At 46.7% G+C, this 24,713-nt stretch overlaps 2 protein-coding genes across 3 annotated transcripts; one reads left to right on the forward strand and one right to left on the reverse strand.

Moving 5' to 3' along the window:
* Positions 1-1,334: 1,334 nt before the first annotated feature.
* On the forward strand, positions 1,335-23,178 carry Rab5c (RAB5C, member RAS oncogene family). Of its 2 annotated transcripts, none has more exons than XM_027947303.3 (6): positions 1,335-1,444; positions 18,830-19,083; positions 20,080-20,231; positions 20,650-20,772; positions 21,650-21,743; positions 22,257-23,178. In XM_027947303.3, exons 2-6 carry the CDS (start codon positions 18,918-18,920, stop codon positions 22,370-22,372), a joined length of 651 nt encoding a protein of 216 aa, XP_027803104.2. In that variant the 5' UTR covers positions 1,335-1,444; positions 18,830-18,917; the 3' UTR covers positions 22,373-23,178. The 2 variants fall into 2 exon arrangements, with proteins under 2 accessions (XP_027803104.2, XP_027803105.2); XM_027947304.3 differs by lacking the exon at positions 1,335-1,444 and adding an exon at positions 2,257-2,419.
* Positions 23,179-23,958: 780 nt separating this feature from the next.
* Hspb9 (heat shock protein family B (small) member 9) lies at positions 23,959-24,438 on the reverse strand. Its single transcript, XM_034635199.1, has one exon. The coding sequence runs from the start codon at positions 24,409-24,411 to the stop codon at positions 23,959-23,961; it is 453 nt and encodes a 150-aa protein (XP_034491090.1). The 5' UTR covers positions 24,412-24,438.
* Between the last annotated feature and the right edge of the window lie 275 nt (positions 24,439-24,713).

The following is a 24,713-nucleotide window of genomic DNA, read 5'->3' on the forward strand; positions in this document are numbered from 1 at the left end:
TATTATTGCAGGGCAGGGGAAGAGCCCCAACCTGCTAGGAATCCACTCAGCCTCATCTCCTCTTCCCTCCTAAGCCCTCTCTTTTCTCTCAGCTTTCACTTCTCTGATGATCACTGTTGAGGGGGGCAGGTTATGGATGTTATAAAAAAACAAGATGCGAGGGAGATAGTGGAATGAGATGGACATTATTACCCTATATACAGGTATGACTGCATGAATGGTGTGACTCTACATCATGTACAACCAGAGAAATGAAAAGTTGTGCTCCATTTGTGTAAAAAAAAAAAAAAAAATCAAAAAACAAAAAAAAACAAACAAAACCCAAGACACTCAGATGGAACAAGGTGTGGGCACAAACTTGTGGGGGGTTGTCCTAGTTCCATTCTCCAGCTCAGGCTCCAGAGTATGACTGTTTTAGCTAGGGTCATAGACACAATGGCCACCGTGTCTCGGGTGGGCTTTGGTTCCAAACAGATTTTGAGTAATGTCCCTGATGAAATGCAGAAGCAGAGGAGGCACTGGCCTATGTTGGGAGGGAGGGAGTGAACAGAAGCTGAAATGGTCCTAATCTGTATTGAGGGGAGCAGAAGAAGTAGAAATAGTCCTGATCTATATGGGGTAGGGGAGATGGGTTCTAGTCCATATTAATGGATGGAGAGTGCAGGGGCAAATGTTGTCTGTTTCTTTGTATTTGGCATCAGAGAAGAGCTGGTTCTGATTGGGCGTGGGGAGAGGCAGGAATCCTAGTGTGATCTGTGATCGGAAGCTAAGCTGGGCCAAAGTAGGAGGTTTTTATGCCTGCGAGGTGGCAGAAGCTCTCTCTTTGATCTCACCTAGTATTTTCCAGAAAACTTTTCCTATAAACTTCCATCGTCATTCCAGTCACTGAATGTTCCAAAATCGGATTCCTAGAGCTGACTTGACTGCAAAGTACGAACAGGGGTTTCTCCGGATTAGTGAGTGCATAGGGCTGGTACACGAGGCCTCTTGTACATTTTCATTCATAGCATGTTTCTCCTTTCCATCTGTCCTCTTCCAGTGCTCCACCATCCGCCTTCCCTCTGGGTGCCTGGAACCGGTTAACAGGCCTGGTCTGACTCCGCCCCGCCGGCAGCGGAATACACCCTAAGCCTAGGTCCCAGGCAGCCACCGGCTTCTCCCAGCGCCGCAAACTACAAGTCCCGCCACCTCTCGCGCTCGCCCTCCCTCCTCTCCCGCGGCCCCCTCCCGCGTCGCCTGTGGGTCGGCCATGAGTGCCTCCCATTGGTCTCCCCGCCCTGTCAGTCACTTGAGAGCATGGAGGGGCGGGGCGGAGGTGGAGATCCGGATCCGGAGCGGCTGAAAGGCGGAAGTGGAGGCCGGAGCCTGGGACACCGCCGGGGGGGAGAGGAGCGGAGTCTGTCCGAGCCCCGGCCCCAAGTAACGCCGCCGCCCCGGAGCCGCGGTGAGTGTGCCTGTCCCAGAACTATTGTCTCACCCGCGTTGAAGCCTCTCCCGGGCACCGCTTCCTCCCGCCCAACCCCAGCTTAAGGGGATACTGACCCCTCCCCCGACCCGTAGCCCCCTCTTAAGGGGCTCTCCAGGCGTCGGGCCAAAAGGGGAGCCCTTCTTTACTTCGCTTACCTGTCCTTCGCGTGGGCCTTAGGGAAATCTTTGCGGTTCTCCTCTGGCCTGTCCAGTTCAGTTATGGGAGAGAGGGACCTTAAGTTCCGCTCCCCCTGCTCCGAAAACTGGAGGGTCCTTGCCAGATATGAAGGAACCTGTCTCCCTTCTCTTTTAGAGGCAGCAGAAAGTGCTGTCTGTCGTCGTTTTCTTTCCCCGCCAACCCCCAAAGAACAGTTGTCTCAGCCCTGGAAGAATTTTATCTTGATTTCCTTTAGGCGGCTGGGGTGGGGTGGGGTGTGGAGGGGTGGTCTGAGTGAGACCGGTCCACACTCACAGAAGTATGTTGCGTTCCCACTGCTCCTTCCTTCCTCAAGCCAGAGTGAGCCAACCAGGACCTCAGCAGAGTTTGAATTCTGGGTCACTAATTAGGAATGAACTGTCTTCTGATTTTACTCCCTGGGCCCCCAGCCCTGTCCTCTGGTTATGTTGTTCTCTGGGTATTTCTCTCTCTTTTCCTGCCTCTGAAGAATTTAGCTGAGCTTTGCTCAATCCTAGTACAGATCACAGATCAGGGTGGATCTGCCCATTCATTATCTTCTCTCTCCCTTCCTCCTACCTCCTTGCTCCAGGCTCAGCCCTGTCTTCCCAGAGCATGTGAGTGGTTTCCAAGCTGCCTCAGAGGGACTGCTCCTCCTGGGACTGCTGTCTGCTGATCTGTAGGCAAGAGACTAAACATGAGGAGTCTGGAATTGAGGGTCCATCTCTTTGCCATTCTCACCTCCCCCCAACACACATAGACTACTCAGTGCAACAGGTCTGTGCCACACCAAAGTCTCTCTCTAATCCCTTTTGGGCTTGGACTTATTACAGAGGAGTAAGTTGAAATGACAGTGGCAGCTTTAGACTCTTAATGCACCAATTTTTTGTAGCCAAAGGACTTCTCATATATGCTAGAAACTGCTGATTCCCCCAACTATGTATCGTATTGCTATATGATCCTGTGTGTGAATTGACTGTGTCTCAAACCAAGCTGTAAGTTTCTTACATGACCAAAGTACAGACCAGAATACCTTAATGAGGGGTAGCCTTACTCTGAAGCCATGCCTGACCCTTGCTATTTACAGTGGAGGAAGGAAAGGAAAGCCAGTCAATCCTTAGGAATCGCTGTAGCTTGTCAGTAGCTGCCTTAACCATCCTTGGATACTACTTAAAAAGCTAAAGTTTTTTCCTTGACCTTTTTGACTATTTCTGGCTAGTTGCAAATGTCTAATTCTTATAATATTTGGAGCTTGACCTGTGATGCACTTATTTTTCTTTTTACTAGACAAACCATTTCTTATTAGGGTCAATAGTTGAGTTACAATCTCTATATCCTTGTGGCCTCACTAGAGACTCCCTCCATCAGCCTAGTTTCTCTGATCTAGTCAGCATGTGCCTCTGAGAGAGAGGGGCAGAGAGACTCTGCTAAACTTACCTCATCAGGAATGGAGCTCTTCAAGAGTCCTCAGACTCTGAAACAGGTTTTAGAAGGAGAAACTCTCCCTTTGAGAGAGACTAGAGCTCTGGGTGGTTATGCAGCTGCCTCTGGCATTCAGAACTTGTAGAATCCCAATAGATCTGACACTGTTGTGTAGGAGGAGACAGGCTCTGGTGGGATAGAAGCCCCTCCCTCCTTTCTGAGGCTGCTTCTCTCTTCCCCTCTTGCCTCTCACATCTAGTTGGCCTTTTTCTACCTTTGTGTTTGCTTATAGGGGGACTGTAACAACTAATATTTATAAATTATTGTAAAATTACAGAGTTCTTTTCACATACATTGCTCCTGAGTGACCTCGAGATAGGGGTGTGTGTGAGTGTCCTCACCTTAGAAATGATGCTCAAGGAACTTAAGCAGTTTGCCTAGACTGTATAGTTAGAAGTGGTTGGGCCAGGGCTTGGGATCATATCTGACCCCATCTTTGCTAATAGCAGGCCCTCTTCCCATCTGGTCTGCTTGTTAAATGAATGAACACGCAGGGTGAGCAAGCAGGGGCACAAGTGCATACTCTTTACCTTTAGCCTTCCTCATCACTGGCATTCTTCATTTGCTTCCATTTTCCTCCCCTACTTTTATTCCATCCTCCTGTCCTCTTTCTTGAACCTCTTCTGCTCTGCCTCTGGAGGGTATGACTGTTAGGAGTCCCAAGCCAGTACCCTTCAGGGCCCAAGAGTTTCCTGATGTCTGCATGCCATTAATTTCCTGGGAACGTGAGTGAAAGTCATGATGGCTAGAAAATGAAAGTAAAAGTGAATGGACCCGGGGGTCCCACTGGGCAAGGCTGAGGACTAGGGAACCAGCAGAGCTGGCCTGAGATTGGTCCTCTCATTTCCCTTTGGTGTTGCCTACTGTTTGCTCCTCTCACTAGAATTTACATGGAAATAGAATTAGGTTACAAATTTAAATTCATCCCCACCAAACAAATACTTCTTAAAACTTCCTTCCTGTAACTTTTTCCTAGTCAACAGTGGTGGTATGGTGGTATGAAAGGTGCTAGAGCTTAGGAGTTGGCCAGAACTGAATTCTCATCCTGACTCCCCTGCTTACCAGTTGTGTGACCTTAGGCTTGTTTCTTTACCTCATTGAGCCTGTTTCTTCCAATAAGACAGGAATACTAAATATCTTGCAAAATTAGAAACAAAGGGTAAGGGCTGGGGTTGTGGCTCAGTGGTAGAGTACTTGCCTAGCATTCACAAGGCACTGGGTTCGATCCTCAGCACCACATAAATGTAAAATAAAAATATTGTGTCCACCTAAAGCTAAAAAATAAATATTAAAAAAAAAGACAAAGGGTAAATGAGCTAGTCCAGTGCTGGATGTGGAACAGAAGCTCCCAAAATAGCAGTTGCCTCTGGCAGGTAGCTGGGATTTTGAAGTAACTCATCCCTAGAATTCTGATTTACTACTAGTACCAAATGTCTGCTATTATGGTTAGGACTTTGCTTGATAGTTTCACATATTGTCTCCTTATGTAGATATTGAATAGAACTAATGTGGGTTGCGTTCCCATTTTCCAGAAGAGAATGCTAAGGCAATCATTGCACTTCTCTCACTGGGATTCTCAGACCTCCTGAGTTCACCTGCTGTGAATGCTCAGAAGCACTGACTAGATAAGGTTTTGCATCTTTTAGAAACTTCAATCTTAAGTTATAAGCATTTTCATATTAAAGCATCCTGGATCTATTCTAGATTGGAATGCAAAGTTTGCATAAATTTAAGCTAAAACAGGAAACTTGAAGACAATATTTTGGAAGTAGCAGGTTGCTTGGGTTTGATTCTCAAATTCCTGAGATTTGTATTTCTCCTCCCCTGGCTCCAGTCAGGGCACTTCTGTTGGAGCTGCTTGAGAAGCAGTGCTTGAGGTAGGATGTCCCCAAATTCAAGTGATAATGCTTCCAAGAACTTTGGCAGAAGAGAATTGGAATATTTTTTGAAGGAGTCCTCTACATTTATAGCCTGGCAGTATAAGAAACTTATTTTCAGAGTAAATAGTCCCATCTCCTGTATACAGAGACAATAATATAAATTAAAGCTAAACTAAGCTTTGCTACTGTGTGTCAGTCACTCTTCTGGGCCTTAAGCATACACATTTTATCCTCATAACAACCCCAGGAAGTAGGATGTGTTTTTCATCCCCACCTTACAGTGGAGAACTACTGGGTAAGTAACAGAGGTAGGATTAGAATTGAGTGTATACTTAGATCACTATGCAACACAGCCTCTCCTTGCCGAATTTCTGGGCTGGATGTATACTGTTTCCTTTGGTTGGAAAGCTCTTGTCCATCTCATCTGCCTGGAAGCTGCTTCTCTCCACTTTATTCTCAAAGCTCAGCTTGCCTATCACTTCCTTAGTGAAGTTCTCCCAAGTCCCAAGGAGGTAAGGGCTTTTCTCCTCCATGGACTTTCTTTTTACTACTGTCTCCTGCTTCTGTTTACCTCCTTTTATGGTGTGTGAACCCTTTAAGGGCACAGATCTTCTACTTTATCTTGGTGTGGCCAGTATCCAGCATGGTACTCTGCATAGTAGACCCCCTATGGAGTCATTAAAAGGAAGGGCAGACATCCAAACCTGCCCTTGAGGCACATGCCTGCCCACTTCCTTCATCACACCCTTCATGATCTCACTTAACTTGGATGTGGTGAACCTGGGATCCAGATTTACATTCATCTGATTCTCAGCTTAAACTCCATCTTCAGTCCGTTCTCCAGAATGTTGCTCACAGATGTTCAGAGAGCAAACAGGTAAAAAAGGATTATCAGGACAGATGATGGGGGTTGGGCACGTCACAAACCAAATTTCCTCAGGGTAGAGCTCTCCAAATTTCCATTTCCGGTGTTGGGTTTAAATAGGAGAGGGTGGGTGTGGCTCTGGATCTGGTAGCAGCACAGAACATAGTGTACTTCTGCAGTTGTGTGTGGTGAGGCAGCACCGACCCAGGTCATCACTTAGCAAAGCTTGGTGCAAGTAAATTTCACTCTTGTCCACAGGTGCTATTCTGCATGTCTGCACAGAGCTTGATCTTGAGAGGCTGGTCTTAAGCAAGTGGTGGCAGGACTGGGAGTGTAGCTTGGTGGTAGGGTCTTGACTAGCCTGTGTGAGGCTTTAGATACCATACCTAGCATTGCAAAAAGAAAAGAGTGGTGGCAGCAGTAGGTGGTGGGAGCAGCTTCCCTTGAGTATTCCATGGGTGTGGCCTTTGGACTCCACACTCCTAAGTCTGTGGTGTTTGGTGTAATCCTTTGCTCACCTCTAGACTGTTGGTCTGGTTCCCACCAACCCTACTTTCTGCACATCCCTTTTACCCCTCCCCTTTGTCAAATTAACTCATCTTTAGGAATGTGTGTTTTTGATAACTGCTATCCTTGGATATCATTTTGTCACAAGATAAGCCACCACCCCTTTTTTGTTTGGTTTTCCCAGCAGGGGGAACTGAACCCAGGGGCACACAACCACTGAGTCCCCCAAAATAAAATATTTTGAGGTAGGGTCTTGTAGAGTTGCCCAGGCTATCCTGAAACTTTTCGATCCTCCTGCCTCAGGCTCCTTAATAACTGGAATCAGGTGTGTACATCCCTTTTAAAAAAATAAATAAATAAACTTTTTCTTTCAGAATAGTTGTAGAAGTTAGAAAGATAGTGCAGAGTTTTCTCACAAACCCCACATGCAGTTTCCCATTATTAGTATCTTGCATTAGCTCTGTACATTAAAGTCCATGTTTCATCTGGATCTTAGTTTTTATCTGTTGTCCTTTTTCTGTTCTAGGAGCCCACACTGCATTTAGTTGTTACATCTCCTTAAGCTCCCCTGAGCTGATAGTTTCTCAAAAGTTCCTTGTTTTTATGACCTTGGTAGTGTTAAGGAGTACTGGTCAGGTATCTTGTAGAATGTCTCATGATTGGGATTTGCTGATGTTTTCCTTATGATTGGACTGGGGTGGTTAGGAGTGTTTGGGAGAAGACTTTTGACCTAAAGTGCCATTTTCATCACCATCCCATCAAGGGCACATAGTCAATGTGACTTATCACGGCCTAGGTCAGCCTTGATCACTTTGGCTGAGGTGATGTTTGTCAGGTTTCTTCCCTGTGTTCACTGTAAAGTTAGCCCCTTCGCATCCTGCTGTATTTTTTGGAAGGACATCAGTACTTGTAGCCCACGCTTAAGGAGAGGGGAGTTAAGCCCTCCTCCTTATGGGTGGAGTAACTACATGAATTATTAAATTCTTCTAAACAAGAACTGTCTATTCTCCTTCATTTATTTTTTCAATTATTTATATATCAGTATTGATTCACAGATACTTATTTTACACTTTGATTTATAATACAATCCTGCTTTCTTTTATTGCTCACATTGTTCCAGCTTTGACCAATAGTTGCACTTCTAGCTGCCTTTAACCTACTCTATCACTGTGAGGTTTTTTGTTTTTGTTTTTTTCAGTATTTCCTTACTTTTTGGTATTGTAAGATTCTCTTGGGGGCTGGGGATGTGGCTCAAGTGGTAGCGCGCTCGCCTGGCATGCGTGCGGCCCGGGTTCGATCCTCAGCACCACATACAGACAAAGATGTTGTGTCTGCCAAATACTAAAAAAAAAATAAATAAATATTAAAAAAAAAAAAAGATTCTCTTTGTGTATTTCCTGCCCCAGCCCTAGAATCAGCTGACTTTCCAAAGCCATTACCTTTTTAGTGAACAGTTTCTCTAGTTTGCTGATACAGAGTTATGTGAATGGGTTCAAGTTGTTCCTTCTTGTGATGGTTAGTCATAGTCACTGGAGACTCCAGAGAGTGGTAAGGTAGAAAGGTACCTGGGAATACTGTGAGAATCAACTCCAGTCCTGGCAGTTGGTCCCTCCAGCAGGCTGTCGCTCCTCTGCTCACATATATCCTTCTCCTTGTACCCGAGTCTGATGCTGCATCTGATCCAAAAATGGTCAGATGTGGTATTTACTTTGGAGTTTACTATCCAGTTGGGAAGAGAACGTGTGAGGATATATAATAATTCTCTATTTCAAGTACTAAGCTCTCCAGCCAAACCTTCCTACATTCTAGGTCTGAGATTCCATATGAAATTCCACGTTCTAGACCCTTTTGCTGCCATTCAAAAACAGACCTCCCCTTTGGGAGGGTTTGTGCAGTGTTGTGGCTCCAGGCAGGCTCAGGGCAGGCTGTCACTTTGAGCTGTGATCCTGAATCATTGAATAGCTTAAATCCTTCTGTTGTACCGTCACCCTCTGAAGATGTGTAACTTGAGCCTACTGGAACACTAACTCCAGATCTTAACAGGAGTTGGTTTACAAACCTCTTGCCTTCTATTCATAGCTCTGTGTGTGTCCCCTTCAGGTGGCTCTGTCAGAAGCGTCCCAGGCATGGAGGAGGGCGTGGGTGGCCTCTCTCACCCTGGCTGTTCTCCTAGTCATCAAATTGCTCTGTGAGCTGCTCAGACTGCTGTGGTGATGAATGACGCCAATTTCCAAACCTCGAGCGTTTTAGCCTAGTTTTTAAAAGGAACTCTGGTTTCTTCGTCAGCTGCCCTATTCTTCTCCCCCCTTCCCCCCCGCCCTGCAACTGAACTACTTCTTCCTTTTCCTGAAAGAAAGAGGCTTTGAGATGGAAGGAAGGGCACTGGGGCTCAAGATGCTTTGTGTGGTGGTCCCCCCCCCCTTTTTTTAAAGGGGGTCATGATTTGCCTGGTTGGGGGCTTCAACTCAGTACTGATTTGTCAAGTGATGGTGGTTCCCTCCTCTGTTCTTGTGGCCTTTGGGGTGTATCCAGAGAATTCAAGATTGAGTTGTTGACAGGATACTGGATCTTCTAGAAAACTGGTGAAAGACGTCCTATTCCACATTCTCTTCAAAGGAGGACCACTGAAGAATGGGGTCCAGGGAAACTGGAGGTGAAAGGAATGTGGAAGGATGTCTGAACATGAGGATGGAGATATCCACTTGCTTCACAGGGACTGGGAGGCAGGGTTGCCCCTGGCCGGCGAGCACTACTGAGTGCTGCTGTAGCCCCCTCTGCTAAGAGCACCATCTTCCCAGCAACCCTGGGAGGCCAGGGTGCTGGTCTCTCCATTTTTTAGGTGCTTTCAGTGACACAACACAAGTCCAGCCTGGTGGCTTCAGCACTTGAGATGAAGTTTGTCTGACGATACTCTTAACCCCTGTGTGTCAGGGCCTGAGAAGTTGTGCAAGAGTAAGTGAGGCATCTTCTCAGCTGACCTGTGGCTTCCCTGGAGGGTCCAAGTTGGCAAATGGACATGTATGTAAGCCCTCAGCTGCCCCCTCTACTCTACCCAGGCCTCCCTGTATCACCTGCTCAGTTCACCATGTTTATGAGCAGCCACAGTGTGTCAGGCTTGATGTTATTTTCTGTTAAAACAAGAAAAACCTACAGTCCAGCCTCTGGGGATTTTGTATTGTGGGTCCTTTTCATGCAATAGTACCCTTAGGTTCTTTTGCCTTCTCACTTTCAACCCAAGTTCTCCCAGCTTTGATCACCTACAGGAATCTTATGAAAATTTGGGGCCATGGAAGCAGAAGTATGATTCATTCATCAAATCTTGTTTAGACCCATTCAATGCCTGATTTTTTTACCTGGCACCATTTCTACATTTTGTTCAGCCAAAATTAAGAAAGAAGAGTATGTCAGAAATAATGTTCTTTGGTGTCCAGGCTTCTGAGAGCAGCCGTTGTCCCTCTGATCTCTGAACTTTTTGACCTTGTTAGCTGGGCAGCCTCTGACCACAGTGTGTGTGGTGTCTGAGCAAGAGAAATTTGGCTTGCTGGGATCTGATACCTGATTCTTTTCCCCTTGCTTTCCTCCCAAACTTTACCTCAGCTCTCTGTGGAGGAGCTCAGGGTGAAACAAAGAGGGCAGTGATTTAATTAAGCAAGCTTGCTTTTGTTGTTTGTAAAGACAGGAATGGTTTGTGAGAGGTATCAGTTGTTAGTGTGAGTGGCTGGGGGAACAGGTGCTGCCAGTGACCCTGGCTTTCAGCAAAGGTTCTTGGAGTCCTGCTGGGCCTGGAGTGCCAGTAATAGTGGCAGCTGTCCTGTTGGCACTCCTGGCCCTTGCAGAGGCCCTCCCAAGACAGGGGAAGACAAGCTGTGCACTGAGGAGATTCCAATTAGGAATGTCCCAAGTAGTGACTGCACAAGCAAAACAGATACAAGTTCATTGTGAGAATTGTGGATCAGCAGGAATCCCACATCCATCCTGATGGGCATCTAGATGATGCATTGCCCATCCTGGGACAACAGCAAGTGTGTGTTGGAGCCAGGGAAGCGCCTTGGCCCGTTTTCTTAGCATCTCATCTGGCACTGGCAGGGGAAGAGCTAGCTGGCGAGTACAAGTTACCGTGCAGCTGCAGTCCCATTCTCCCCACCCCCGCCCCGTGCCCTGTGCCTGGACATGTGTGGACATTGTGCTGTGGAAAGTGCCACATTTCAAGTTGAGCTTGTGTTTGGGGCAGAGAATCTACCACAGCCAGACTGTCTAAGGTGTGCAGAGTTGGAGACCTCATTAGGGATAATTGTCTCAGGAGCGTCTCAGAAATCAGTAGGTAGGACAAATGATCCTTGACTGGTACAGCTGTGACGGTCACCTGCCTATCAGACTGCTTTGCTGTACTGCCATCCAAGCCTCTGGATCCTCTGCTGGTCTACAGTGCCCATGACTGAGGATCATCGAGCTGCCCATGAACCATGGGGCCCTTCCTGGGCAGTATGGGCAGACCACACTGACCAAGCCTCGTCAGCACATGCATGAGAGGGAGCAGGCACTGGAGGTTTCCATCCTCGCCTGAAAGTTACCGCTGACTCTGCCTCTCTGGGCCTCTCCAGGGAACCCAGCTGCTATGTTCAGCTGAGAAAGCAGCTTGGAGATCAAGAAAGGATTTCTTGGAGTTCTTGCTAGAGCAGGAAGCTGGGGGTTGCTGCCTCAGGGGTGGTTTCTACCTAACTCAGCTTAGGATCTGTCTGGAGAGATCCAACATGCCTTTTACACTAGGAAAATGGCTATGAGAGCTGGCTGTACTCCATCCTGGCTAATTCCTGGCAAAGCTCCAGGTTCATTCTAGACATTTGGTGATGTGTTTCCAGGGTTTACACCCCTTGGTACCCCTGCACACTGGCCCCTTTTGCTGGTGTTGGAGGAATTGGGGGTCTGGGCTGGGCCTCTCCGGAACTCCCGGGGGCCTCACTGTGATGTGGAAGTCTAGACACTCAGCCTCAGAAGTCTTATCATTAAAAGGGGAATGAATTGGGGGCTGAGGTTGTAGCTCAGTGGTAAAGTGCTTGCCTCACATATGTGAGGCACTGGGTTTGAGCCTCAGCACCATATATAAATAAATATAGGTATTGTGTCCATCCACAACTTAAAAAAAAATTTTAAAAACGTAGGGGTGGAATGAATTGGAACTAATCCCAGTCAAGGGAGTTGAGTAGGCTGGGGGGGAGGTTCAAGAGCCTGTCCTAGTTGTAGGGGACCCAACTCACCTTGAGTGTCCCTTCTTGAGTGTTACTTCCCTTACCCCAGAAAGAGTCCTTCTGTGGCTTTGTAAAGGCAGCACCCCTTTCTTCTCTTGCTGCCTCCTCCCCTGAGCCTATTGCTTACTGGTGTGAGGAGTGAGTCCCAGCTCCCATTAGAGTCCTCGCTGGATCTCAACCTGGGCTGTTAAACCTCTGGCCTCCGGAACCAAACTTCTGCTACACTCTCCAGGTGAGATGCAGGCCCTGTGTGTAGCAGTGCCACAGTCATGCTTATGCAGGAGGGTGCCACTGTCTTTGATTCTACCCCTTTAGCCCCTAAACCTTTTTCTCTTCTGTAGATACTCTTGACTGGTGGGGGAGCAGAAAGCATCACAATGTAACCTCTTTCTCCTCCTTGAAAAAGACAATAAATATTAGCGCTTTTTTGTTTTGTTTTGTTTTCAGGAAACAATTGTAAAATTCTTCAGCCCACAGTTAAATCCAAAAATATATATGCAATAATCATATTTTTATGGTAATCCCATTATCTTGTCCATTACTTTTAACATTTGGGTACCTTTGTTCTCTTTGGGTCATCTAATTTAGGCATCATCTTTTTTATTATCTTTAATATTATTCTATATCTTTTCATACTAAAGAGGAGGCAGAAAATATTTTATATGCAGGGAAGCTAGAATAGATTAGTATCAATTCTAAGCTTTAATTTTTATTGTTATATGCAAAATTCTATACCATTAGCATTTTTTAACCTCTTATTAACATGTAGCTTACATATATACAAGTTAAGTTCACTTTTCTTTTTTTCCCAGTACTAGGAATTGAACCTAAGAGCATTCTACCTCTGAAATACATCCCCAGCCCTTTTATTTAATTTTTAATTTTGATACAGGGTCTAAGATGATAAGTTGCTGAGGCTGGCCTTGAACTTACAATCCTCCTGCCTCAGCCTCTTGAGTAGCTGAAATTACAGGTATAGGCCATTGCAGTTCAGCCAAGAATTTACAGATCTTAAGTGTACAGCTTGATGGATTTTTGCATTTGTTTGCATCCTCTAAAGTCAAGATACAGAACCTTTCCATTCATCAGAATGGATTTTTTTGTTTTATTTGTTTTTAGTTTGATAGAAATGCGTGTTTCCCTGCTAGAAGCAGTATTTTACAAAGTATCCATAGAAAGTCAAATTCCCATCTACTAAGATTTAATTCTTAGTAGATGTAGTAATAGACATTGTTAATGTTCTTGGGGGCTTTCTCTGTATTTCTGATAGGGGAGCCTTGCCTGAGTTATGAATCTTGGGCTTGGGCTCTGCCACCAACTGGCTGTGTGACCTTGATTATGTCACCTTGCCTCACTTTCATTTCCTTTTCTGTAATTGGCAAGGATAGGATTAGGTCTTTAAGACCCTTTTGAGCTCCTTCAACCAATGAGTCAAAGCTAGTTAATTAGCCGGTAGTCTAATACTCTTACCACTTGTTGGAACCTTACCCTCAGCCTAATACTATGCTAAACACTATGTGTTGTTTCATTTAACCTTTACAACAACCCAGTGCAATTAGTATTAAATAATATCATTTTGTCGATAAGAAGCCATCCCTTGTATGACTTGGCCAGGGTCACACAAATGAGCAACAGTGAAGCCAGGACTTGAAACAAATCAGGTGTAGCCTCCCAAGTATCCTGCTGGTTGGGTGTGTGGATACCTAAGATGGCTTCTGTTGCCTCAGAGTTTTCTTACCTTTGCGTCTGTGACCAGCTAGAAGCCAGGGTCGTCCTACTGGGAGGCTCTCCTCTCTTTCTGTGTGCCGGCAGTGGTGGTATTCCTTTGCATGGAAGAGCTGTGGTCTTAAGTCTATAGGTCAGTGATCTTCAGCTAATCTGAGCCTTTGGAGCATTTGCAGAACCTTGGCTCCATTTAGTTTCCTTTTAATATTGCCTTTGAACCTCTCTGCCTCTCCCTCTATATCCTGTGTTTCCTTTTCTATAAACTAACAAGTTTGCTTCTGCTGTGGCCTTCTCTAGCTCCATGTTACGTGTTAAATATTTTCAGGAATGCTTTTTCCTGGAGGAAAGTATAGCTGAAGTTGCTGACAAGAATGACCTCCAGGGGGCCCTGGGTGGGTCACTGGTTCTCAAGCTACCCTCAGCTAACCTTGAGAGAGTCTCCACCCACCCTCTGGTCAACAGTCTGGTTTCCCTAATCAGTTCACTATCCAGGCAGTGTTGGCTTTCTGAGTTAGAGGAAGTCTCTTAAGCAAACAGGAAGCACAAGAGACACCCATCAGCTGGAATTGCTCACCCTTTTACCAGGAAGGATAAAAAGTATGTAGTGGTAGGGCTGGGGCTCAGCGGTATCGCACTTGCCTGGCATGTGTGAGTCATTGGGTTCGATTCTCAGCACCACATATAAATAAATAAAATAAAGTTCTATCAACAACTAAAAAGAGGGCTGGGGTTGTGGCTCAGCGGTAAAACCCTTGCCTAGCAAGTGCAAGGCCCTGGGTTCGATCCTCAGCACCACATAAAGATAAATAAAATAAAGTATTGTGTCCGACTACAACTCAAATAAATATTTTAAAAAAAAACCAACTAAAAAGATATTTTAAAAATAGTGGGTGACTTCATAGATTATGGAAAGGTGAAAATTTCTTTTTATCTTTTTAGTACTGGGATTGAACTCAGGGGTTCTCAACCACTGAGCCATATCCTCAGCCCCTTTTTAAATATTTTATTTAGAAACAGGGTCTGGCTAAGTTTCTGAGACTGGCTTTGAATTCCAGATCTTCCTGCCTCAGGCTCCCGAGCTGCTGGGATTACAGGTATGCGCCACTGTGCTTCGCAAAAGGTGATTATTTCTAATGGAGACTGGGGACGGGTGACTTTCCAGCAGTATCTGGTGTCTTGAAGACTTCATTGTTGAGTGAAATCAAGACCCCACCCCAATCTGATGCCATGTATTGTCCTTGACACTGATCAGAGTGCCTTTCTATCCTGGATTACATATTTCTTTATCAAAGCTCTCAATACTTAAATCAGCTACTTAAGATCACTTGGGGAACTTATTTTAAAAACATCGAGTTCTTGCCAGGCTTGGTGTAATTCCAGTAACTCAGAGAGCTGAGGCAGGAGGATCTCAAAAAATAAAAAGGTCTGGGGTTGTAGCTCAGTAGTAAAGTGCCCCTCGGTTAAGCCCCAAGAATTAATGGATGAGCCAGGTGTGGTGGCACATGCCTATAATCCCAGCTGCTTGGGAGGCTAAGGCAGGAGGATCTTGAGTTCAAAGCCAGCCTCAGCAATTCAGCAAGGCCCTGAATAACTCAGGGAAACCCTGTCTCTAAATAAAATACAAAAAAGGCTAGGAATATATGTTCCTCAGTGGTTAAGCACTCCTGGGTTCAATACCTGGTATCCATCTCCCTACCCAAAAAATGGATGGATAGATGAAAGAAAGAAAGCACTGGGTTCTGGACTCTTTCTCTAGAGTGACCAGTTTAGTTGGCCAGTGTTTTTTTCTGAACACTCTGGGTGATTCTGATGAAAAAAGTTTAAAAAGCACTGATCAAAGTACTTCTAGTGTCCAAAGTACAGAAAACTCCAGAGCATGAAAGAACAATATCCTACTATTTCTTCTTTTCTTTCTCTAGTCACTCTCATCCCCAGAGCAGCCTGTGCATAGAACCAGTGTTTAGGAGTTCATATCCCTTCTGCCCTCTCACATGCACCATTGGAAAAGACACCCTGAATAGGGTACCCCTAAGTCCTTGCACTCTGTCGCTTTTCTTGTGGAAGATGTGAGAATGGGACTGGTGCCCATTCGCAGGGGCTGCTGAACCAACCAGGATTCTGTTTAGAGGGTAGGGAAGTGGGGCACAACAAGGAGAGTCTTGCTGTAGGCCTGATGCTCAGTTGCTACCATTATACTTGGAGGAGGGGAGAGATCTTTGGCCCCTTCTGTGTCTTATAGGCAACTTTGACTATGCCTTTAGGTCTTTAGGAGAATTTGACTTTTGACTCTAAGACTACTTTTACTATGTCATTTTAAAAAACTGCTTTAAAAACTTGAGTTGTAACAATAGGTAATTTTTACCATGAGTTCAAGAGCAAAGATTTCTATTCTCGGGAGGCAGGACAGCTCAGTATGTGAGTATGAATTCCTTCACCTTTGCTACCTGGCAGAGAAATGTCTTCAGTTTCCCAATCTTGGGAAAGAAGGGCTAAGGCTTCCTGGGGCCCTGGGTCTGACCTTTACCTGACTTAATTACCCTCATATCTCCAGGTCCCCATTGGCAAAGTCATCTTCCTTAGTGCTTTATTGTCTAAAAAGGTTGGACACCACTGCTCATGTGATCAGTAAGTGGGGCCAGGAAAACCATGAGGCAGCAGACTGTAAAAAAATGCTGGGTCTGCCAAGTGTGGTGGCATATGCCTATAATCCCAGGGACCTGGGAGGCTGAGGCAGGAAGATTACCAGTTTGAGGCAAGAATTTAGCAAGACCCTCAGCAATTCAGCAAGAGTATCTCAAAAAAGAATTTAAGGACTGGGGATATAGCTTAGTGATAAAGCGCCCCTGGGCTCAATCCCCAGTACCCGTCCCCAACCACCAAAAAATAAAAAAAGAGCGTGCTCAGGTGTCTCTGGAAGGCAGGATCAGTGTGAGCAGGAAGAACATGTCAACAGTCAGTTTATGGCAGATGGAGCCTGTCTTGGTTCCCCGGGGAGGCCTGAGTCTGTTAACCAGTAGTCTTAGAGAAAGTATTATAATTGATCATGTCAATGTTATTAGCTGCTGATGATTCAACAATACATGTACAAGACTCTCGGTAGATGCTTTCATTAACCCTTATCCTTGTCTTGTCACTAATAGCACTAGTGAGACTCAGCTCAAATGACTTCTATGAGGTGGCCCAGAAGTGGCAGGAGACAAGTCACATCCTGTAGTGTGCAAAGCTAGTGCCTGTATCCATTGCTTAGTGCCAGTTGCTCTAACCCTTGCTGAGCTTCAGTGGCACTTGAGGATAGTGGGCTCTCCAGGGACCAGACGTACAAATAGCTTTGTTATATAGATGAGGTTGAGAATCACTGCATGAGACTTGCTTTTCTTTCCCTCAGGCTTGTTAAAAAATCACATTCTATCTGGACAGGTTTGGAAATGTGCTACCTCTGTTTTTCTCAGCTTGTAGGTGCTGGTTGCTCCCTAGCTGCTTTAGTTTTTTTTAGAATTAGGGACTTAATTTCCTGTTTCCCTTGCCCCACTCCTTCATACCTGGTCTAGAACCCAGCCACATTACATTGCCCAGATAGGGCTATGTGTCATGAGCATGCATGGTAATAACCAGCTGTTGCTATTGCTGTGTCTGACCTAGGATGTCTCCTCCCACTATTTGGGAGTACTCAGGGACTGCAAAATCACTCTGATTGCCACCAAGCCAAACCTGGCTAGGCCAGCAAAAGTACTGTCCCAAAAAGAGTCTCATTCACTCTGCAACTCAAAACCAGAACAGAGTGGAAGTTGCCTTCATTGTTCTTCCACAGCGGGAAGAATGGCGGGTGATAACAAATGAGTTTGTATGAGCAGCAACCTAAGTTTGCATCTAGGCTCTCTTACTTGTATGCTGTGTGTGACCTTGAGCAGGGCATTTAGTATCTGAGTATCAAGTTATTTATCTCAAAAATAAGAGATCCTTTAAAGCTTAAAGGAGATAATAGTTGTGCAGTTATTCAGTAAATGTTATCTGTCTTTAAAAATGATTTCATTTAGTAAGTGCTTCTTGAGTTCCTAGAACTTCTGTAAGCCTGATGAAGACCTGCCTGGCTGTTGATTGGGGTGGAATGAGAAAGGATCTTATCTGTGATATATTTAAATGGCATTTCTGGTTACCAATTGAGCCCCCCCCCATACTTCCTTCCTTGAACTTTTGGGGAAGACATGGCCCCATTTCAAAGCTCTTTACCTTTGGTACTGTTCAGAAAGGAAACTTGTTCCTGGTTAGTGAATCACTCTTCCTGAAGCTCACTTTTTAAATGAGTCGCTGGGAGAACTCCAATGTGGAAACGATTTGAGGCTGAAAAAAAGCCAGCTCTTTGCTATCAGCTGTTTGCACAGGCATAGATCATATGCTTCCCATGGAAATGTCCTGTTCATCCACACCTATCCCTTGACTCTAAGGGAATATGCTCCCCTTCCCAGGGGCAGGTCAGGGCTTTCCCTGACCCTTTCTCTCCTCTCTGGACTCCATTTTGCAAAGGGCATCTAATAAAAACTTTTGCAGGTCCAAACACTGAAACGAACTTAACAGCTACTCAGAGTTCTCATTTATAAAATATTCTCAGTGTGTTTGGGTACAAGTCTTCTAGAGACTTCTGGAGTTAGGTTTCTCATCTTTCTTTGCAGTTCCAAAGTTTATAAAAAGTTTGTGCCTCTGAAGCTGTCACTCAAGAGTGATTGCTCACTGAGTGACTGTCAGGGCTAGAATACCAGCTGCTGACCTGTGGGAGCAGGTTTTGTTGTCCCTTGTTTGCCTCCACCCCTCTTGCCTTCCCCTTGTTCTTTCTGTGTGTCAACCCCTGCCTCTGCCAATAGAGAATGAAATTGAGGTCTCTATTTAAAAGGGAAAGCTGGCAGTTGGCTGCCAGCAGAGCATTGGCTTTGGTATGTTTTGTTTTCGTGTGTGTTTTGTTTTTTAATGTGTGTGTGAGACTCCTGGCCCATCAAGAATGAGAGGACTGGGGAAACAGGCTCTCAATGAGAGAATGAGGGGAAACATTGCTTTGATTCCAGTGCACAGAGGTTCATAGTCCACCTCAGACCGAGAGAATGGCTCATTCTGGAGAACATTGGCTGTTTTGATAACAACTTGCACTGTTAGGCCCTGGTCCTGAATGCCCATCTGGTGGCTGAGCACCTTATGTGACACACTTTCTACCTACACTCCTTGTACTCTCCCTCATCTGCCACACCATCTACTTGGCTCTGCACAGAGCAGGCTGTGGTCTTATTAACATCCCAAAGAGCTTGTTGACTTGAGTCATCCAGCTGCCATAGGTGGCCTAGTGAGGTGTTGTCCTGACTCTGGGCTGAAGGGCTGGGATTAATGGGAAGGGAGGCAGTTAGCTGAGTCATCAGGAAGGGCAGGAGAATGACCTGTAATTTAGGAAGGGCTCGCTAGTCTCAGAACTAACCCCATGCCTCTTATTTCTCCCCTGCAGTTGGAGGCCCCCTCCCCACTAAGTGCCTCCTTGCCTAGCACCGGCCCCCATCCCCACGCTCACTGGTACTACTTCGGCGGGACGGGCCATGGCGGGTCGGGGAGGAGCAGCACGGCCCAACGGACCAGCCGCTGGGAACAAGATTTGTCAGTTTAAGCTGGTTCTGCTAGGGGAGTCTGCAGTGGGCAAATCCAGTCTCGTCCTCCGCTTTGTCAAGGGACAATTCCATGAGTATCAGGAGAGCACAATTGGAGGTGAGTGGACCCAGGGAAATGGGATACCTCAGAGAGGCCAAAGAAATGCCTTGGCCTAGATAGGAGAAGCTGATTCCACACAGAGACTAAATATGTCTGAGATTGCAGCACCTCTTTCTCATTAGCCCCTAGAATTGAATCTAGTAGCTAGACTCCATGTCATGACTAGTAGGAGTTACCTGGGTTCAGCTTCTTTTTTATTGTGTGGCCTTGGCTGAGCCTTTTCCGCTGACCTGGACTCAGGGAAGGAGAAGCTAGCTCTGGATCTATGAGGTTCTTCTTACTAAAAGGAGCAATGTATCTGCCCTGGCCCCTCCTGCTTTCCAGATGGGAATGGCTGGTGAGTCAGCTGGTAATAGGTTGGCATTGCTGAAGTTGAAGTTTACCCTCTGTGGAGCTCAGTGCATATTGTCGATTCCCCATTGGTCAGTATTTAGGTTGCGAGTTAGGGTCTGGACTCAGCCTCTCACCTGAGTGGTCACTGTAAACTTGAAGCCAGGATTAGCCTTGGACTTGAGTCACCCTTTCTCTGCTCTCTTGGGTGGTAGGAAATTTCCAGGCAGCTGGAAACAAAATGAGCCATGTCAGCAGTCTTCCTGCTGCCCCTTCAGCATTCATCCAGAGCTGGAAAGGGGGAAGTGGGGCAGTGCCCAAGGCCCTTAGTAGGTGGGGGAGGGCAGACATTGAAAACAGCTTTCTACACAGAGCTGTCTGGGATCCTGTGCTGTGTCCAGGCTGTCTATTCTAGCACTGAGTATCCTCCTTTGAAGCATATGCATAAGTGCTTCACGTTCCCCTGTTAGGTTCCCTGTGTTCCCTGAACATCAAGCCACAGGGTACTGAAATGGCTCTGGGTCCAAGCTGGGGGCAGTGGCTATCTGGAGTGTCTGGAAGTGCCCATCTGAACAGTTGGCTTCTGAGTACCAAAGCCTAGAAAATATGTAGGGGTAGCTTCTAACCCATCCTTGCCTGGTGACACTACCTTCTCTCTTACAGCGGCCTTCCTTACACAGACTGTCTGCTTGGACGACACAACAGTCAAGTTTGAGATCTGGGACACAGCTGGACAGGAGCGGTATCACAGCCTGGCCCCCATGTACTACCGGGGGGCCCAGGCTGCCATCGTGGTCTATGACATCACCAACACAGTAAAGATTTTCTCTTCTTCCTTGCCTTCATCTTTTTTTATTTTTTATTTTTATTATTATTATTTTTTTTAGTTGTTGATGGACCTTTATTTATTCATTTACTTATATGCAGTGCTGAAAATCGAACCCAGTGCCTCACATATGCTAGGCAAGTGCTCTACCACTGAGCCACAACCCTAGCCCTGCCCTCATCTTGAAACCCCAGGAATTGGCTATAAATGCCCCCATTTCAGGCCTTTTGGCCCTCTGTTCTTGGGTGGGATGTGGGCAGATTTCCTCTGTTAATTAGGGACATCTCATCAGAATCTTTAGGGGTGGCATCTTAGATAACTTGGCTCTGCCAGCTTGAGCTTCACTCATGAGTGGCACTGGGCAGAATGCCTCCTCTGTCTCTGACATTTTGACCCTGTCTCCTCAGGATACATTTGCACGGGCCAAGAACTGGGTGAAGGAGTTACAGAGGCAGGCCAGCCCCAACATCGTCATTGCACTCGCGGGTAACAAGGCAGACCTGGCCAGCAAGAGAGCCGTGGAGTTCCAGGTGGGGAAATGACCGGACTTGGGGATGTGTGAGCCAGCTCCATCAGGCCTCCCTGGGTTGTTCAGGGGCTGTATAAAGGGCCACACAAGGACCAGCACGCAGCTTTCATCTCCTTTCCTCCATGGCTCAACCTTGGGCCTTGGAGGAACTGCCACCTGCCTCTCCCTTGTCCTTTTTCTTTGGTGATGGGTGTGTTTGTGAATGAGTGAAGCTTCTTATTTCATCTTAAGAACTGAGTTTCCTGATAAAGAAGTCCTCTTTTCATATAATATGTGTACACAGTAAAATTTATATATTCACTCTCTTTTCTCCTTAGAAACTCAGCCTTTCTTCCCTGAAGTTCCCCAGTTTTTCTTTCCAGAAATGTCCATATGTTTGTGAATCTCTTTCTTTACATAGATGGGAGTATGCTATACATACTGTGTTTTCTAATTTCTCTTTGGGCCAGGTCCTAATTGATGGGCTTCTAGGTAGTTTGTAATAACTTCTGGTAGTTTGTAATGACAAGTAGCATCCTCATACTTTGGTGCTTTTGCCCAAATGTGCAAGTGTATTTGTAAGATAACTTCCTAGAAGTATGTCCAAGCCTGGTGATTTTGAAGGGCAAGAATGCAGAATGGACCTAGGGAAGCTAGAGTAAGGCATCTGCTTATACTGGTGAGCTACGATGCTATGTGGAATAAGAGGGCCGGGAGTGTGGAGCAGACACCTCAGGGCGAACCTGGAGCAGGAGAGCTTAGTCCTAAAAACCCTGCATTTGTCCAGTCAGTCTTTATTGTACGTAAAGACTGTGAACAGTGAAGATTTTATCTGGGGCCCTGTTAGCCCCTGCTAACATTTCCTTTCCATCCTCTTTCTGGCCTCTGTCGGGAATCAGGAAGCACAGGCCTATGCAGATGACAACAGTTTGCTGTTCATGGAGACATCAGCAAAGACTGCAATGAACGTGAATGAAATTTTCATGGCAATAGGTAAGTTGCCTCTTGTCCCCTTCCCACCATCACCAAAGGCATGTTGCTTATGTGCTATTCTCTAGTGGGTCTGTGGGGTCCCTTCAACAGAACTTGCACTTTTTTTTTAACGTTCTGATAAACTCATTGTCTTTTCCATCTGACTCCCACACGTAAGAGAACTGAGCACTGTCTGAAGCCCAAGGCAAAGTTTGAACATTTTACTTCCTGACTCTTCACTTGCCACCCATTTCAGAGCCTGCCATTGCTGTCCTTTACCCCTTCTTAGGATTTTTTAGCTCACTTGACTCAGGAGTCATCCTGCCTGGGTTCATTCCTGGCTCTACCACTAATGAGCTCTATGGTATTTAACTTCTCTTATGCCTCAGTTTTCTGAAACACTCAAAATGTACTTTGTGACAGCAGTCCTCCATTTGTTAGCACTGATTAGTAGGTAAGGACCAGACTGCTCCAGTGCAGTTGGCAGAGAGTATTGGGGTGGCCCTACTGCTACATTTTCTCTCTCTCAAACAGCTAAGAAGCTTCCCAAGAATGAGCCTCAGAATGCAGCTGGTGCTGCAGGCGGGACCCGAGGGGTGAACCTCCAGGAGAACAACCCAGCCAGCCGGAGCCAGTGCTGCAGCAACTGAGCCCCCCTTGCCTGCCACTGCCCCCACCTCCTCCGCCTGAATGACCCGACTGGAATCCACTCTAACCAATCGCACTTAACGACTCGGGACACCACCGGGGGCAGGGGAGGGGTCCACCATGATTTCTCCGTATAACTTTGATCCTAGGCCGGAGGGAGTTATTCCACCTGCACCTTTCTGTACAAATACTAATTCAATTTTAAGTCTTAAGTCACTTTTTTAATATATATGATCTTCTGCTCTTCCCACTTCCCCCGTTTCTACTATACTCTCCAGTTTGTCCTTTGCTGGTAGTAGCCACATGCTCTTGCCCCCCACCCCCTTGTCTGTGGGGTCGGGGCTTGGAACAGTTACCCCTCCCTTCCCTTCCCTTCCCTCTTGCTGAAGAGCAGCCTTAGCAAGAGCATCCACATCCTTACCTTGTTGGGAGTGGTCTTAGTCTGGGGTGGTGGGCAGGCCCTGGGCTGGGAAGGGGACAGGCAGCTCTGCCCTCGGCTGGCTGTCATCAGGCTGCAGCCTCCTTCCCACCCAACTCCCAGCTGGGAGAGAAACCGCAGCATTACCACAGCATCATTGTGACAGCCACGCATCCATTGCCCATGACCCCTCCACCCTCGGTCACCTGACCTCTGGCTCTGAGCCCTGTTCTGACCAAATCACGATGATGAGTATTTGGGGGTGGGTGGGTAAGGGGGGGGAGTGGGAGGGGATGGAACCAACTTTTTCTGTATTTTGTATTGTATGTTTTCTTCAACATGTAACCAATCAGTATCTTGTCAATATAGTCAGCCGATCGATGGACCTCACACTTGTCTTCCTCGTCTTTCTCTGGCAGAGTTTATCAGACCATGTCCTTTCTAGTTCACTAAATTTAAAATGAACCACTGAATCTTGCTAAACAAAAGCTTCCCCCCTAACGTGAGGGGATGCTGGTGGTCATGGTAACCAAGAGAAAGAGGTTCTTGCTGTTAGCTCTGATGGGTAGCGGGTGGAATAGGACTGACTTGGGGCTGACCATGTTTGAAGTTAAGGGTCCTGCATTTGCCTCTAAACCATCCCCTGGCCTATCCCCCACCAGCTTACATTGGGGGATATATAGCTTGGGTTGAAAAAAAAAATCTTTGGACTCTGAAACACCAGAAACAACCTCTGTGTTGTTTTTTTGTTTTTGTTTTCTTGTTGTTGTTGGCTTATACCAAGCCTGTGAGGGATGGATCCTTTCAGGACTGGACAAGAGGCCAAGTCTGCAGCCCCTTGCTTTCTTCACCACTTTTGTCCTTCACTGCAACCCCTACCTACACGAAGTCCAATCCTGATCTCAGGGCTTTCTGCTAGTTCTGAAGTCAGGTCACATTTGGACCCTGCTGCTCCCGGCTTTAACTGCTGATTGGCAGCTAAGGCCACACTTCCCCCTCCTACTTCTCCAAGGGCCAGAGATCTGATTCTTGGTGGACCACTACCTGGAGGTGCCTTTCCTCCATCCTTCTGTGTATAGCTCCAACCCCCTACCTCTGACCTTATCCCCAGAAAAGACAGCAGACAACTTAAGTTTGCTGCACACCACGGTGGTTGTTTACTAGGCCAAGCTAGGTTGAACCCTTCTTAGAGCCACGGCTTCTGAAACTTGATGATCCTGTTAGGGCTTCAGGAGGATGCCGCGACTGGGTTTGGCCTTGGACCCACAATTGGCCAGAAGGGGTCAGGCAGCAGGTCATGGCGGTGGGATCTAGGCCCGGAGGTAGTTGCATTTGCCGGTGCACCTTCTGTTCCATGCGGTAACCTCCCCTAACCGGGTCGGTACTCTCTATCTGCCGCTGGCCGGTCACCATCAGGTTTCGGCCGTCCACCTGCACCACCAGCTCCTCAGGGGTGAAGCCATGAGCATTCATCTTCATTTGGAAACTTTTAGCATGCTCACTGCCCTGCACAGCGACCTGATCATCCCTGAGCAGTCGCACCGGCAGTGTGGCCACCGGATTACTTTCAGCGAGGGCCACGCTGGGGCTCTGGTTGGAGAAACTGTTACCGACCTGCTGCATCCGAGTGAGCAACTGCTGTTGAAGGGCGCGAGGCTCTCTGTGCAAAGCTCAGAGCTTGGGTAGGTGCGCAAGCGCGCAAGAGGAAGTGCCTCACGAGGCCCCACCTCCACCCTAGTTCCTCGGTTCTCTTCGCAGCTGCTTAAGTCTATAGTTTGGGGTCTGCCATGCCTGTCCTACCTCCAAGTGTCAGCATGTCAACCGAGGCTGCTTTTACCTCAAACCCTCTCCCTCCCTATCTGCCTGAGAGGGCTGAGGCTGTAACAGAACTTGATCTTTGGAACCAACTGCATACATCAGACTGA

This window comes from Marmota flaviventris, chromosome 17 (genome assembly GCF_047511675.1).
Source record: "Marmota flaviventris isolate mMarFla1 chromosome 17, mMarFla1.hap1, whole genome shotgun sequence".
Taxonomy (NCBI): domain Eukaryota; kingdom Metazoa; phylum Chordata; class Mammalia; order Rodentia; family Sciuridae; genus Marmota; species Marmota flaviventris.